Source organism: Episyrphus balteatus, chromosome 1 (genome assembly GCF_945859705.1).
Source record: "Episyrphus balteatus chromosome 1, idEpiBalt1.1, whole genome shotgun sequence".
NCBI classification, from domain to species: Eukaryota; Metazoa; Arthropoda; class Insecta; order Diptera; family Syrphidae; genus Episyrphus; species Episyrphus balteatus.
The window spans coordinates 89,637,989-89,654,108 of record NC_079134.1 but is presented as its reverse complement, the minus strand read 5'-3'; the positions used below and the strand labels follow the sequence as shown (position 1 = coordinate 89,654,108).

General features: G+C 31.1%; 1 protein-coding gene across 2 annotated transcripts in view; it reads left to right on the top strand.

Moving 5' to 3' along the window:
- Nucleotides 1-15,021, top strand: part of LOC129907281 (protein MON2 homolog) — a 255,003-nt gene extending 239,982 nt beyond the window's left edge. For both annotated transcript variants that reach the window (XM_055983400.1, XM_055983407.1), the window contains 2 exons: nucleotides 14,516-14,598; nucleotides 14,662-15,021. In XM_055983400.1, the coding sequence (XP_055839375.1) occupies nucleotides 14,516-14,598; nucleotides 14,662-14,855 (277 nt within the window). In that variant the 3' untranslated portion in view covers nucleotides 14,856-15,021. The remainder of the gene's footprint in view (nucleotides 1-14,515; nucleotides 14,599-14,661) is intronic.
- Nucleotides 15,022-16,120: the final 1,099 nt, after the last annotated feature.

The following is a 16,120-nucleotide window of genomic DNA, read 5'->3' as shown; positions in this document are numbered from 1 at the left end:
TATAAACAAAATCGCATGATGTCCATACACCAAAAAAACAATGGGATCGTTTTGTAATGTGCAGTAGTTGTCCTTGCACTTGATAAAAATAATCGTCGTTTTTTTTTAGTAAAAAAGTATCTCCGCTTTTCTGAAGATATTTTAGTTTTTTCTTTTCAACTGCATCGCTTATAGTCAAGTTTTTGATTGATGATGTGCATTTGACTTCACAGATGCCATCTTCGCCTACTAAGCCGTCAGGTGTTGCTCCAAGGTAGTGAAACTCATCATCAATAAAAAATCCGCATTTTCGTACTTTGATTTTTACATTTGGCACACAAAAACAAAACAACTAGATATAGTATATACCTCCTACCGCCTATTTAAAAAAAAAAGCATTTTAAAGTTTTTGACTGGTCATATTTCTCATAAGTTTGTTTTGAAAAATTATACAAATGAAGTAATTGAGAAGCAGAATAGTTGTGCGCGATTTCACAGAATAAGACAATTTCATCTATAAGATCAAATTCGAAAATTTAGATTTTTTTTATTATAATGCGAATACAGACCGCCTGTCTTTCCAAATTTTTTTTTTTTTCATAGAAAAAAATATATCCATACAGTTGCTCAGAATAATACCTAACATGCAACATCATGAATTTATGAACGAGATAAATAAACCAGTTTAAAAAAAAAATAAGAATACAAAAAAAACTCGTTTATCCTATTCCATATACCTACCACGCAACACCAGATACCATATATTGCGAACGTGCGAGAGATCCATTTCCTGTATCCTCTCATTTTCGCGAAAAAAAACAACACTTTGCATGCGCGATGAGCTTGCCTGGCGCCAATCCTTTTTTATGGAAAAACCTATGTACAAACAATATGTAGAATGCAGATACCTAGGTTCATCTTATTCTTTATACCACCAAACAACCACTCCACAGAGTGAGTGCGAGGGATCATGTAGAAACAAAATAGAAGATAATAAAGAGAGAGATACAACTAGCGCCAGCGGAATTTGTTTGAACTACAAATTCCAATACATACGCATTCCATGAATTTCTGAGGAAAAAAATGGAAAGTAGACTCTTTTTCAAAAATTAATTGTAAGAAAACTATTATAGCAATTCTTGCTTTCTAACTTGATATTGATAGAAAAAATAATGAAAAAAAATAAAAAAAAATATAACAAAAAATCTAAAAATTTTGGTTTCATAGTACAGTTTATTGTTTTTGGGACTACTTAAAAAGCGATTGGAGGGTTACAAAATAATATTTTCCAACAAAATATAGCTTTACTCCATAGTCCATAAACTAAGCTTTTAAATAAAATAAAAAAATCAAAATCATACTTTGAAAAACAAAGAAATTAAACCACTTTTTTAAAAAAAAAGTTAAGAAAAAGTGACTTTTTAACATTTTTTTGTTGTTTAAGACCTAATAAAATTTCTTAAACTAATCAATGTGTGAGTATTTGAGTTGAGGTACTTATTTCTTTTTATTTCGATGAATTTTATCAATAATTGCAGAAGTTACACATGTTCAAACATTGTAACATAAGGAAAAATAGCTTCAGTTTCGATTAATTTTTTTCTATGCAAAATACATTTTTAGTTTTTCAAAATAGTTTTACTCCGTAGTTTGATTCAACCTCAATCCAAAATAGAAATAAAAAAAAATAAAAATTTTAGTCTAACTAAGAAACAAACCAATGTCTTTCAGGTCGTTCTAAAACAACGAAAATTTTATCATGTTTTGTTCTCTCTTAATCACAAGTGCACAAATTTGGAAATTGTAGACATGAAGATATTTAGCCTTGTTTATTATCTAAATAATAAAATTTATTTCATTCAATTATCTTTAAAAGTGTAAAAGTTATTCACCGATTTGTGAACGATAACCCGATTTTTACGTGGTCCACTCAGCCTTAAGCTCTTCCCGTTTGCAGAGGAACATGATGCTTTGAAAACAACGCGAACTTTTGTTGTTAGGCTTTCCGGTTTAAGGGGGGGTTTCCATAGCATTTTAATGGAAGATGGTTGACTAATTGTTGTATAACTTTTGCAGTTTATAAGATAATCTTATGAAACGTACTTTTTTGAAAAGGCAATAAACGTATGCACATTTTTGCTTCATTTAAATTTTAGAAACATTTCTTTGGCGATTTTTATAAGAGTCGAAGTTGATTTTTTTTCCTGCAAATTTATATTGAATCAGAATTTTGGTTGGGGCACCGTTGTTTATAAACTTTTTATTTTTTTTGTTTTTGTTTTATAATGATCAAATGTGTTTTCATGCAGTAGGCATTTTTTTTTTATTAGAAAAAAAGCTTCGTCAATATGTTGTAATTTCATGTTTTTTTTACTCACTCTTCTTAGAATAACTTTACCATTTATTGGTGTTTTTAGATGAAACGAAATGAAAATAATAAAGTGGAATAAGGAGAATCCAAAATAATTACTAAAATTTAATTTGAAGTTAGTTTGAACGGTCAATTTGAAGGAAAAGTGTCAAAATGAACTTTTTTAGCATTTTAGTCGTGGGGCAAAGCGTGATTATTTTTTAAAATATTTTTGTATTTTTTAATAAGAAGTTAATAAAGTTTTTCATGCAGCCAGTTTGCCAAAAAAAAAATATTTTTTTTATTTACCCACTAAAAATTTGATTTTAATAAACCAATATTTGCATTCTTTTTTTGAGGAAGCGGCAGTCAAAGCATCCACAATTTATTTTTATTATTTTTTTTTTTCATTATATTTCAAATCAGTTTCAAAAAAAATATATTATATATATTTGATCACAGTATTTTTAATATAAATTGTTGAAAAAGTGTCTATTTTAGCTTTTTTTACTTTGAAAATTCCATTAATCACGCACACATACAAACCTAGTTCAAAAGAATGCCACTGCGGAAGCTGGCGCTGATAAACTCTTTCTTTCTGTTCTTTTCTATTTATTGAAAAAAAAAACTTGCTCTTGCGCTCTCATTTTCTCGTTAAATTGTGTTTTTTTTTTTTGTGTTTACATAAAACTTTTTTTTTGTTTCCTATTTTCTCACTCAGGCAGGCAGAAATCATTCATGAAATCATAGAGGAAGGAATACCTTTCTCTATGCATGAAATTATGAAGATGCTGCAGAGAGTAGGTAGATAGTAGATATTTTTTGTTTTTCAAAGAGGGTTGTTTTGTTCTTGTTGACTCTTGGGTTTTTCCTAACAATTCATTTCGTGTTTATAATATCGCACTCGTGCGTGCGAGATGACATTTTTGGGTTTTTTTTTTGTCAGCGAAATTCTTTGCATTGTGTAATATTCACATCGCTCGTGCGGGGATATAGGTAAAGGATTAGATATGTGGGTACATTTGTAAGTATGCACTTGTTTGTGTGTAAAAATGTGTATTGACATTTGACATGTACACAATGATTGATTTCCATATTTAGGCTGATTTCTGGATTCTGGGTTGTATTGTTTATTATACTACACTCGCGCGTGCGTACGGGGTTATATATAATATAAATATGTCCCTTTGTTTTTCATTTTCTTTGTTTATATGTTGTGGATTCGGTTGTTTTTTTAGGTTACCACAGAGAATTTTTGCCATTTTAGGAATAATATTTTAGGTATAAGGGTTATATACCTGAGTGTATTTGTGGTTAGAATGCACTTGATGGTATTTATAGAAATAGTTTTGCAATGGATTTTCAATTCAGTGTCTTCTTTGTTTTTGAATGAAGAAGAAGCTATCAAAATTTATTCTCGGCTAAGTATTTAGTCTAATCCGAATGCGGCCTAAGTTTCAAAAAATAAGTTCAGGAGAAACTTTTTGCGGCATTTTCCATGATCATATTGTCATACAAGATTTATCTCGAGTCCATCCTCAAACAACATACACATAAGAACCTAAACATTCTATAGGTATATTGTATTTAAATACATTTTCATGTCAGCCGGCACGCGCTAGTGCTAGACAAAAAAGTTCTCAACGAAGAACAACTCTAAAGTGAGGAAGAACCTGAAAATCAATCCTTCTGCGCATCTACTCATATTTTTATACACACTACACAAAGGATACTGTCAAGTATATCATATCAAAGCACCCACATAACATATCCTCTACCTGCTTCTCCGCTGAACAACTATAATTTATTATAATGCAAAAAATTTCTCTGATACACAGAAAACTCAATTGCCATCCACAACAGCAACATGAAAACAAGTTTCTTTTTCATTTCAAAAATAAATAGGTATACACTTCAGAAATCTTTCATGAAAATATAGAATTTCAAACCAGTTTTCGTCCACAAACACCATACCCATATAAAGATCTATGTATACCTACATCCATTTGCATGTCACCCCGCACGCGTGAGTGCGATGGCGATCTCATAAAGAGACAATGAATGAAAAATTGAAAACCAACATCCTGAGAGGAAAAAACCAGAGAATTCAATGGCGAGAGAGCAAAAAATATTCACTAATACATACAAATGCTTTTACATGAGATCTGACCTCACAGAAAAAGGGAACCCAGTCTTAATCACTGCATGATGTGGCATAACATATGATGTGCCGTTTTCGCGAACCTTATTATTATTTTGAGAAATGGGTGGTTCCAAAGGACCCAGCAATACCCACCCGAAAACTGTGTTCTGAGCCATAATTTTTTGAAAAACATTAAATTTTAATCCATCGCGAATAAAAAGTGGGTATAAATCTGCACCGATCAGTAAATCAATCTTTTCACTTTGATTGAAACAAGGGTCCGCTAAGGGAACGTCAAACAAATTTTGAGTATTTCCAAGATCAATAAATATGGAAGGCAAACTGTCCGAAACCGTTTTAAGGACAAGTGCCCGAGCGGAAAGTGAAAATTGTTTATCGAATTTCGATCTGAGAGTGAATGAGCACATTTTGCTTGAAGTTGCTGTTACCGAGGAATTAACGCCTGCAACCGTTGCCCTAAACGATTGAACGGGCAATTTTAACTTTCTTTGAACTTCTTCGGAAATAAATGAGATTTCCGAACCCTGATCAATAAGCGCCCTCCACTCAAAATCAGTGTGATGGTGATGAATCCGAATCATCGCAGTAGCTAAAAGAGTTGTGCGTTTAGTTTTGGCAAAAAATGCGTTTGCCGAAACATTGGGGCTTTCTTCCGTATTTGAAAGCTTGAAATTTGAACTGTACCTTGGTACAGTATGTTGTTGGACATTTTGACTTGCAGCTGAAGTTGAATGAGTGGACTGTATTTGTGGAGTAAAGCTTCCCGAAGGAGATTTGTCAAAATGCAATGAGTGATGTTTTCCCTTACAGTGAAAACATGTACTTTCAATCTGGCAGGCGATTACCAAGTAACTGAATGCTAGACAATTGTAGCAATATTTTAATTTTCGAATAGTGTTTCTCCTTTGAGAAACGCTCATTTTCAAAAAATCTGGGCATATTCGAAGTGCATGAGTCCCTTTACAAACTTTACATTGCGAACTAACTTGTGCGTGATGTGTTCGAACACGTGGAAATGAACCTGAAGATTGCTGTTTTTAACCCGAAGTTTTCAAAACTTTATCTTTTTTGTTCATGTCTGAAACGTTATCTAGGACCCGGTACCTATTTGTGATAAAAATGTTCATTTTTTCCCATGATTGAATTTCCTTTGGATTCGGAAGTGATTCTTCTCAAAGGGATAAAGTCTGTGGTGGGAGACGAGACGCACACACGTACATATGTAACCAACGCATCCCACTTTTTCACCTCAATACCATACGTCTCTAAAGCTATAATAGCTTCCTTTAATGCATTTGCCGATTCAACCGTTATGCACACCTGACCAAGCAAAATACTTAGATGATTATTCACCAAAACCCGTTTATTTTCGTAGTGTTCTTTGAGAGCAGCCCAAGCCGCCTCGAAATTATCATCTGCTATCTCAAATTTAGAGACGATGCTTAAGGCATAATCTTTAGTCCGAGTACGCAAGTGAAAAAGTTTTTGAACGGGACTTAACCTTGCGTGTCGGATGTAAAGTGCCTTAAACATGTCTCTAAACGCTGGCCATTTGAGAAAATTGCCACTAAATATTTCCGTTTCATACGGCGGAAGATGCATATGATGCTTTAAATCGACGTTATCACTCTTTTCGGTACCCGGTTTTAAACTAACCTCTTGGGGCCGCGTCACTTTTAAAATATCACTCAGAAATTCAATATATGTGTCTGAAGAGTTTCTATATTTTGCCTTAACCTCAGGGAGTGACGTAATGAGAACGTCATCAAAAGCCGCCACACTAAAATATTCACTGTATGCTTTCTTAACATCAAGCCAAAGTGCTTGAAGTTCAACCCGATAAGCTTCAAAAGCCGATTTTTTTAGCTCTCTAGCAGATTTTCCGCATGTTAATCAACGAGCTCATCGCATGCCAAAATTCAAGCCTCCAAACTCATTTCAAATGAAATTGCAAAAAACGCGTGATAATCTACTTAACAAAGCAAAATGCTTATCACCAAAGCGTATCAATTTTACCGCTTCCTACTGTATTTAAAACGTACCAATTTTTACCGTTTGTAAACACCCCACACAATATATATATGTATATAACGTACCAATTTTTACCGTTATTATACATATATACCTTTTAACGTATTATAAAGCGCACCGAATTTTCGCACAAAATACTTTCAATGAAATTTATTTTATAATATAAGAAATCTTAAGCATATAAAAATCTCAAGCATATGGTAAAAAATTGTAAATGTACCTATACAAACTCAAATTTATGATGGCTGCAACAGATGACGTATATTATGGTGACTCTGATGGTAACTCTGATGACTTTGATGAATACTTTGATGACGAATTTGATGAATATAGAGCGGGCGGCCACTGCAGAAACGCTCAACTCATCGAGCTAAAGAAAATTTCAAATGGGAAGTGAAAGAGGGCTATTAGTAGTTACGAAAACCACAGGTCTTCCCGTTCGCATCCTGGCACGATTGGCGTGGTAAAGTGCATTGTACATTAGGGTGTGTCACTTTTGTATGGCCGAAAAAAAGTATCTTAATTTTGCAATGTAATAGTGGTCAAAAGTTTTATTAGGGTCTAAGGTTTAATAATATGTACAAAAAAGGAGATGGGGCGTTTTTGGGCCATGAGCGTACATTAATGAGACTAGTCTCAAAATGAAGCTGAAGGTTAGTATATTCAATCTTTGAATTTTTTTTTTCAAATCGTAAGTCAGGGTCTTGAGATACAGGGCTCCAAAGTTCGTTCTGATAACCCTTACTTATCCCTTTTATATGCAAATATCATGAGGACTACAAGTGGTATATTGATGTTTTTGATGTCAAATGAAAGGTTGTTTTAATGCCTTTTAAACAATATAAAATACATATTACAGAAAACAAAGAAACGGCGAACAAATAAAGAAAAGTAAAATGTTGTTCAAAATATTTACTTATTTTCAATTTAAATATGCTTGCAATCAACACGCAGGTATAGTTATAAAACTGTTTGAATTTTTTAGAATGCGGATTAGAAGCCAAATTATGTTAGAGAGACACAAAAACTATAATTACTTGTGATGAACTCTGGGCTACACTCACTTGTTTACATAAACTAGATTACAAAATACATACTAAAGAAGATTTTTGATAAATCCACTCTTGTCCCAGTTTTAGTTTAAAATATATTTCTTGGAGCTTTTTGAAACTATAATAAACTGATAAGTTCTTTGAAATTAATTAAAATGTTATTAAATACAATAAACCAATGTTCTAATAAAATTGTTCTTTACAATAACAACATCTTATTCGTTCCTTTTCTATAAGTGATCTACAAAGTTTTTTGAAATGTGTATTAACCGATTGGTTTTCCCCACATGACATAATTTGGTCAGATAAACAAGCTTCTAAACCGGTTCTAATCGCATTCTACAAAATTAAAACAGTTTTATAACTACACATGCGTACGTGTCGATCGCAAGCATATTTAATTTGAAAATAAATGCCATTAATTTCGAACATGAATCGATTTTTTTTCTTCGTTTTGTGTAATATATATTTTATATTGTTTAATAGGTTAGTGTTTAACTACATAGTACTTAAAAACCTTTCATTTGACATCAATATTTCTCTTGTAGCTCTCATGATATTTGCATGTAAAAGGGACAAGTAAGGGTTATTAGAACGAACTTTGGAGCCTTGCATCTCAAGACCCTAACTTACGATTTGAAAAAAAAAAAAATCATAGATTGAATATACTAACCTCCAGCTTCATTTTGAGACTAGTCTCATTAATGTACGCTCATGGCCCAGGTCCCATATAATTTTGCCCCATCTCCTTTATAATATCGTTTGTCTTTGGCTCGCTCAAATCGGTTGAAGTTGTTAGGAAAAAAACGATTTTATATGAAAAAATAATTTTTTTCTTCGCATATTGTTTCGCATCTTCTTTACTAAGTGTTCAATTCCAACAAATATAAGATTAAAAGTTTTTTCTTATAAAGAAATATATTTAATAGATTTGTTTTTGTATTCAAACGGTGCAATTAAAAAAAAACATATATTTCAAAAATCTCTAAAAATTAAAATTTCTTCGATTTCTTCCTATATTTTGAGCGAGCCAAAGATATTAATTAAAGTGAAAATTGTAAACGCAGGATTCATTTTTGATAAGTAATGCAACTTTTAAAAGCTATTACATTTGAAAATTCCATACTTTAGCATTTTGACAGACCCTATTGTGCATCTCATAGAGTTAAAAGACAATATTGGTGTCAAATTAAAGGTGATACTGTCAGCTATCAAAATTCTGAGGTCTTCCGGGTGAAAGTATGGCAGTTTTGTCATGCAGCCCGTTTTAAGGTTAGAAGCGATGAAAGTGAATTTTTTCATTAAGTCTTGTTTTTTGGTATTTTGGTTGATGAGTTAAGGAGTTTTTTCACTATAAAATAAGAGTTATTAGCATTTAAATATAAAACGATGTTTTGGAAAAAGCTTGAAAGATTATTAACAATGACCCAAACTATATGAAAAACTACGAATAATTCACGAAAAAGTCTCAAATAATACGCTGCGCCCCTTACAACTTACCGCATTAAAAGGCGAATTTAATTTCAAATTAAAGCTAATAATGTCTTTTTTTGAAAACCAGCCGTCTTCTTATCTTAAAGGTAACATAATTACTGAATTTCAATAGGGTACCACTAATATAACTCTAGTATTACACACTTTTTCAAATATAACCATATTTTCTCTACACCTAAAAAAACAACACCCTTTCACATGAAAAAAATGTATAGATTTGATTTATTCGTAATTCCTATGGGAAAGAGAACATATATTTAATGAATTTTGTGAGGGTACCCTTTATAACATTGATTTTGTGGGACTTATCGCGGATTTTCCCTATTTCAAAAAAAACACCATTTGACTTAAAATATTTGTATAGACTTCTTGGATTCTTGGTTTCTGTTATAAACGAAACATTTTTACCAATTTTCATTGGTGTAACAATTTTTTCCCAGTTTTTGTGGTACTAATTCCGAATTTCGTCATTTCTTAAAAAAACACCCTTTCACTCAAGATAATTTTGTACACTTTAAAGATTCTTAATTCTTATACCAACCAAAACTTTTTCACCAACTTTTAAAAATTAATAAAATGTAAGTCAGCTGTTATGATATACCTTTTTCACACAAAACTTAACCCATCAAAAAACACCCTTTCACCAAAAATAATATTAAGAACTTTATGAATCCTTTGTCCTTGCTTTATCTTAAGCCTTTATCCCGAATTTTATCAGTGTAGCACGTTTTCCACATGGGTTTCGGATATATTTTACCTGTTGAAGTCAAAAAACAAGCACCCTTGTTTTTATTCGGCAATAACTTTTCTTAGAGCAATCGTATTGACTTTTTTTTATGTCATTGGATTCACCATTAAAAAATACCTTGAAACATGTGTGATATGATGATATTCGACAAACAATTTTTTTTTAGTATATTTTTGACCTTCACCCCCTCCCTCTTTTCCGCGAAAAAATACCCTTCCACCGAACTTTTTTTTGAACTTGGTTCTTATCACAAAAGGAAACTTTTTGCCAAGTTTCATGAGTGTAACAGTTTTTTTTTATTTCTTGATTTTATGTACTATTTTACCTGTACTAATAAGAAACTTCAACCGCTTGTAGGAACGGGTTAAAATTAAGTTAGAGACTTGAAACTTATGGAATATTTTCCGCAGTTTTGGTCAAATTCAATAATAGGCTATTGATTATGTAGTTTAGAAAGGAACTAAGACGTTCACGGGTTTTTATTGCAGGAATCGTTCAATGGGTTATAAAAGAAGATAAAACCGCGGAGTGCTATTAAATGAGAGGGTGGAAACTGAAGATAGGGGTGCAAAAGCCCCCTTTTTGGTTTTTTCAATATACCTCGTAAGCCAAGCAAAATTTTGGTATATTGTATATTCAACTTTTTGTAGAGAATTAAATTTCCAATTGGAATAATGTTTTTTAAAAATTGAAAAAAAAATGTCCATACCAAAATAGTCGAAACAATCATAAAAAAAAATATCAAAAAAATCGATTTTTTGAGTTTTTTTGCTTTTTTAGTTGTAGGGTCAATGTGGGTAAATGTAAACAGGGGTAAATGAAAACATGGCTCATAACAAGCTTCAGTTAAATCTCTTTGATGCATACATAAGTACAAATCGCGGACTCATGTATCTTTTAACATATACGTCAAGCTCATTGCTGTCAAGAGATAATTCATTCGACGAGCGTATTTCCGTAAAAGATAATTTTTTAAAGTGCCAAACAAGTCGTTAGTCTTTCAGAAAAATTAAATATTTTTGCAGATTCAATTAAGTCAGTATAATTTGCAAATACTTTTTTGTTTTTAATTTTGATGTAGATTCTACGTGATACAAGCAAATTTTAAAATACAGGACATTTATGTCGATTTGCATTTCATAATGGGTAAATGTAAACAACGTATTCTGGTAAATATAAACATATATTTTTGCTGAAATTATTAGTTTTAATAAAAATAACGTATTTTAAGTCAATTACTATTGCTAAAGTGCCGCGGAGTCACATTTTAAAGTAGCCAACACCATCATTTTCAGTGGATGATGTTGCAAAATCGGTCTTTGACGTAAAAAAACAAAAAAATTGACGTTCGGAGCTGCTCAGGATGCATATTGGGCGCCTATATAAAGAATCAAAGGAAGAAAACAAAAACTTTTATTGGAATTTGAAAAAGTTTTTGTCAAATACCTTCTTGAACGTTTTTCAAGTTGTTATCCATATGATAAAGACGAAATTCTAAATTTTAAACCACCGTTAACATTTACCCAAAATTTGTAAAAAAACACAAACATGGTGGGGTATTTGTAAACATGCCATATTTGACACTAATGTAAACAATTTGGGAAATATTTGTTTATATTTATAAAGAAGAATTGCCATCATTTCATATTTGCATTTGAAGATACCATTCAAGTTGTTCCGTGAAAACATATAAAAATCTAAAGTCGAAAGAAAAAAAAGACATGAAATTGTTTACATTTACCCACATTGACCCTACATTTTTTTTGGGTTCAGATAGACATAAACGTTGCTCCAAAGAAAAAAAGAAGATTAAATTTCCTTCAAAATGCTGTACTCACTAAATTTTTTCATTGAAAATTGACCGAAGTATGGCCATTTTAATCTATCTTTTTTTCGCATTTTTAGTTTTACTTGAGTAAAACAGAAACATTTGAGGGGAAAGTACGAATACTTAAGCACCAAGAACTGATAATGAGATTTAGTAGAGGGGTTAAATACAATCATTGTTTACTATGGGAGGGAGGGTCAATGTCCCCCCGTTTTGGAGGGAGGGGCAATTTTCTAAAAAAAATACTTAACATTAAAAAAAAATATTAAAAAACAACGGCAACACTTACAGTTTTGATTGATACTTTTTTCAAAAGCTAGAACTATAAACTCAATATTAATTTTAAAATGAAGTTATTTTAATCAATTCTTTTTGAAATACCCGATTTCAAAGTCAAAACTTGTAAAAAAATGTTTAAAAAGCACATTGAGTACAATTTTCACAAAGTCTGTGGACTTCAATACGACAAAGTAAACTGCCTTAATTGATTTGTTATCAAATCATGAAAATCATAATGTTCCTATGCCTTCTACTTTTTGAGAAAATTGAAAAATAGACAAAATACTTTCTTTATCGGAATCACTCGTTTATTTCAAAAAGAATTTTAAAATTAATATTAAGATTACAATTCTAGCTTTTGAAAAAAGTATCAATCAAAACTGTAAGTGTTGCCGTTGTTTTTTAATAATTTTTTTTAATTTTAAGTATTTTTTTTAGAAAATTGCCCCTCCCTCCAAAACGGGGGGACATTGACCCTCCCTCCCATAGTAAACAATGATTGTATTTAACCCCTCTACAAAGTCTCATTATCAGTTCTTGGTGCTTAAGTAATCGTACTTTCCCCTCAAATGTTTCTGTTTTACTTAACCTTCCGAAGGCAAGTGGGGTTACCCATCACCCCACCTCTTGTGAAAGGGTATATTCTTTTGGTTCTGTTTTTGTAATTTTCTATCGAAAGTTCTAGAACTGAATTATATTGAAGTCAGTTAGTTAATTTGTCTAAATGTTGTTGAAAGTTTTTATTTTTTAATTCATCAAAAAAATAATAATTATGTACAATGATGATGTTATTCACGTAGAAAAAAAGCCTTGCCTTCGGAAGGTTAAGGGGTAATAACACCTTGTGAACCACGAAATCGAGCGTCATTTTCATCAGCGTATAAAACAAAGAAGAAATATTATTTTCTTTTGGTGTTTGTTTAGTTTAATTAAGTATATTAATAGGTAACAGAATAGGCTAATGTTAAATTTTTTAATGATGTGAAATTTTTTAAATGGCGGTGTATTTCAGGATGATAGTAAAATCCTCTGCTCCCATCGGGCGACCAATTAACTCCTACAGTTTTTAACCGATCGGGCTGAAATTTTGTGTGGAGATTGAAAATACTATTCTCTAGTGAAATATGAATTTTTAAAGAAATGGCATTAGTTTGAAAAAATTATTTCATTCCAAAAACAAAATTCGTTGAAAAAAAGACCATAAAATTGTTAAATTTTAATATTTCAAAAAAATCCTACGTACTTCACTAAAGAATAGTATTTTTAAGCTCCACACAAAATTTCAGCCCAATCGGTTAAGAACTGTAGGAGTTAGTTGGTCGCCCGATGAGAGCAGAGGATTTTACTATCATCCTGAAATACACCGCCATTTAAAAAATTTCACATCATTAAAAAATTTAACATTAGCCTATTCTGTTACCTATTAATATACTTAATTAAACTAAACAAACACCAAAAGAAAATAATATTTCTTCTTTGTTTTATACGCTGATGAAAATGACGCTCGATTTCGTGGTTTACAAGGTGTTATTACCCCTTAAGTAAAACTAAAAATGCGAAAAAAAGATATATTAAAATGGCCATACTTCGGTCAATTTTCAATGAAAAAATTTAGTGAGTACAGCATTTTGAAGTAAATTTAATCTTCTTTTTTTCTTTGGAGCAATGTTTATGTCCATCTCAACCCAAAAAAAATGTACAACTAAAAAAGCAAAAAAACTCAAAAAATCGATTTTTTTGATATTTTTTTTATGATTGTTTCGACTATTTTGGTATGGAAATTTTTTTTTTAATTTTAAAAAAACATTATTCCAATTGGAAATTTAATTCTCTACAAAAAGTTGTATATACAATATATCAAAATTTTGCTTGGTTTACGAGGTATATTGAAAAAACCAAAATATTTGTGTGCATTATTCGACCATATAAACAGCCTACAGTATGTAATTTGTCGGGTGTATTTCCAGTGATATGAATCAGGCGACATAATAAAATCTATTTATTTTGGTTTATTTCTATATTCTTAAAAATAATCTTGAATAGAATTCGTTATTTTTTTGTTTATTATGTGACAGGTAGACAAAGCTACCACCTTAAAAATAAAATAAATCAGTTTGCATATGGACAACTGCGGATACGTTTTTTTTTTGAGTAATCGATACTTTTTTCCTTAAAACGCAGTTTTTATGTCGTTTTCCATTTACTTTGGAGATACAATCTGTTTTTGTAAATGTACGAAATTTATTCATTAAAAAAAAATTGTTTGCAGCTATTTGATTCTAACAGGAACCGCGGCAGCGCATAATGTATGCATACTCAATTTTACCATGAGTGTAAGAATCGAAGTGCTGCAGTATCCTGCGTCAAAAATATGCATGTGTTACTGTTGCAGTTGTTTTTTAATTCTATTTTAAGTACCTAAATTATTTTTGAAAACCATCTCTACCGCCTAAAGAAAGAGAGATAGTACCTCGCATACTTTTTTTTTCTTGTATCAACCCAACCTCCACGCCCTACCTTCTTGACACACCTTATGCTAATTACCCTGCATAAAAACATGTTGAATTTCAGGGAAGAATTTCTTTTTTAGATTTAGGCTTTCTGAAGTTTCATTTGTTTTAAAAGCAATAGCTACTTTAATAGTGTCCATGAAGAAAGCACCTCTAAACAAAGGTACGTTTTTTTTATTTGTTTAATAATCCTAACTGTAATATTAATGTTTCTGATAATTCATAGTTAATAAATCAGCATGGGATCAACTGATTGGACTGTATCCATATCTTGTAGACTGCACAACAACAACATCCCCAGAAGTATCACGATCCTTGAGAGAAGCTTTATTACAATATACAGAGCTATTGCAAGCCCCAAGTTATAATCACGATTTAAGAAACATTAGTAACATTCAAGAAAAGGAAATACAAAACTAGCACGCATACCTAATCTTTGTATTGGCAACTCTAATGTTAAAGTGAGCAACTAAATTTCTACATCGGTCTTAGTGGAGTAACTGAAGCTAAAAAAATAAGTACCTACATATTTTGTTTTTATTTGTTTTCAGACTGTAATACCTAATATGATGTTTTTCACTTCTGACTTCAACTTACAATACATAAGTATGTCTAATAAATTTTAAAAATAAATTTATATCTTAGAACGGAAAAACTTAAAAAAAAAAAATAGCAAGTCCAATTTTTTTATTTGTTTTTTTTGACAATTCTGGCCTTCAACCAGTTTTTCAAACCACTCAATTCCATTAACTTGATTTATTAACTAAAAGAAGGGAATACAATTTTGGCTTTTTAAAAATGTAAATCTCAATATTGAAGGTCAATCAAGATCTGAGCTGCTCGGGGTTTTGGAATTTGCTTTAATTACTCCACTATCTCGTAAATTTTCAGTTTTTAATATTTTAATCATAAAAATAAAATAAAAAGATTACTCACATACACATTACACACATTTTGACAAATGAACATTTTTCTAACTGATGAGAATAATCTGTAACGGTTAAACATAAAATAAGGAAGTTGACGGTAATTTATTAAGTATATTATGGTGAATCTCATGATGGTCAATGTCAGTCATATAGTTGGTATTATGCTTCGAGGCTGCATTTTTTGTATAAAAAGTACTAATTTTTTAGGGAAAAAAATATTTTGACAAACGTTCTTTTTCAACGTGGGAAAGGTAAGTTAATGCATTTTACAGACTTGTTAAGGCCCCGATTTGTAAAAAATTGGGCAAAACGGCGGAACTTAACATTGAAATTAGTGCATCTTCTGTTGCAAGTCATAATTTCGGTGTGTCTGTTAAAAAATCTGTGGAGAACTGAATTTATTGCGGGAAACTAAAAATTACCAAATATGAAAACACAAAAATATAATTATACTATTCAAAATTTACCATAAATGGACAAAAAATGAAAATAATGCACTAAAAAAATTACGCATTTTGAAGAATTTACTTTAAATCGCGGATTGACTCCAAAAAGTCTGAATTTGTAAATGCCATTCTTTCATCAAAAACTTCATTAGAAAATGTACCCTTTACATTGCGCTCGGAGAAGACAATTTTACCATATTTATAGAAAGATAACACTGGTCAACAAAATTTAACTTTTTTTTTGCCACAAGAACCAAAATATACTTTTCTAGTAGTTTTTGGGGTGCTGAATCCGAATCTGAAGTCAGAA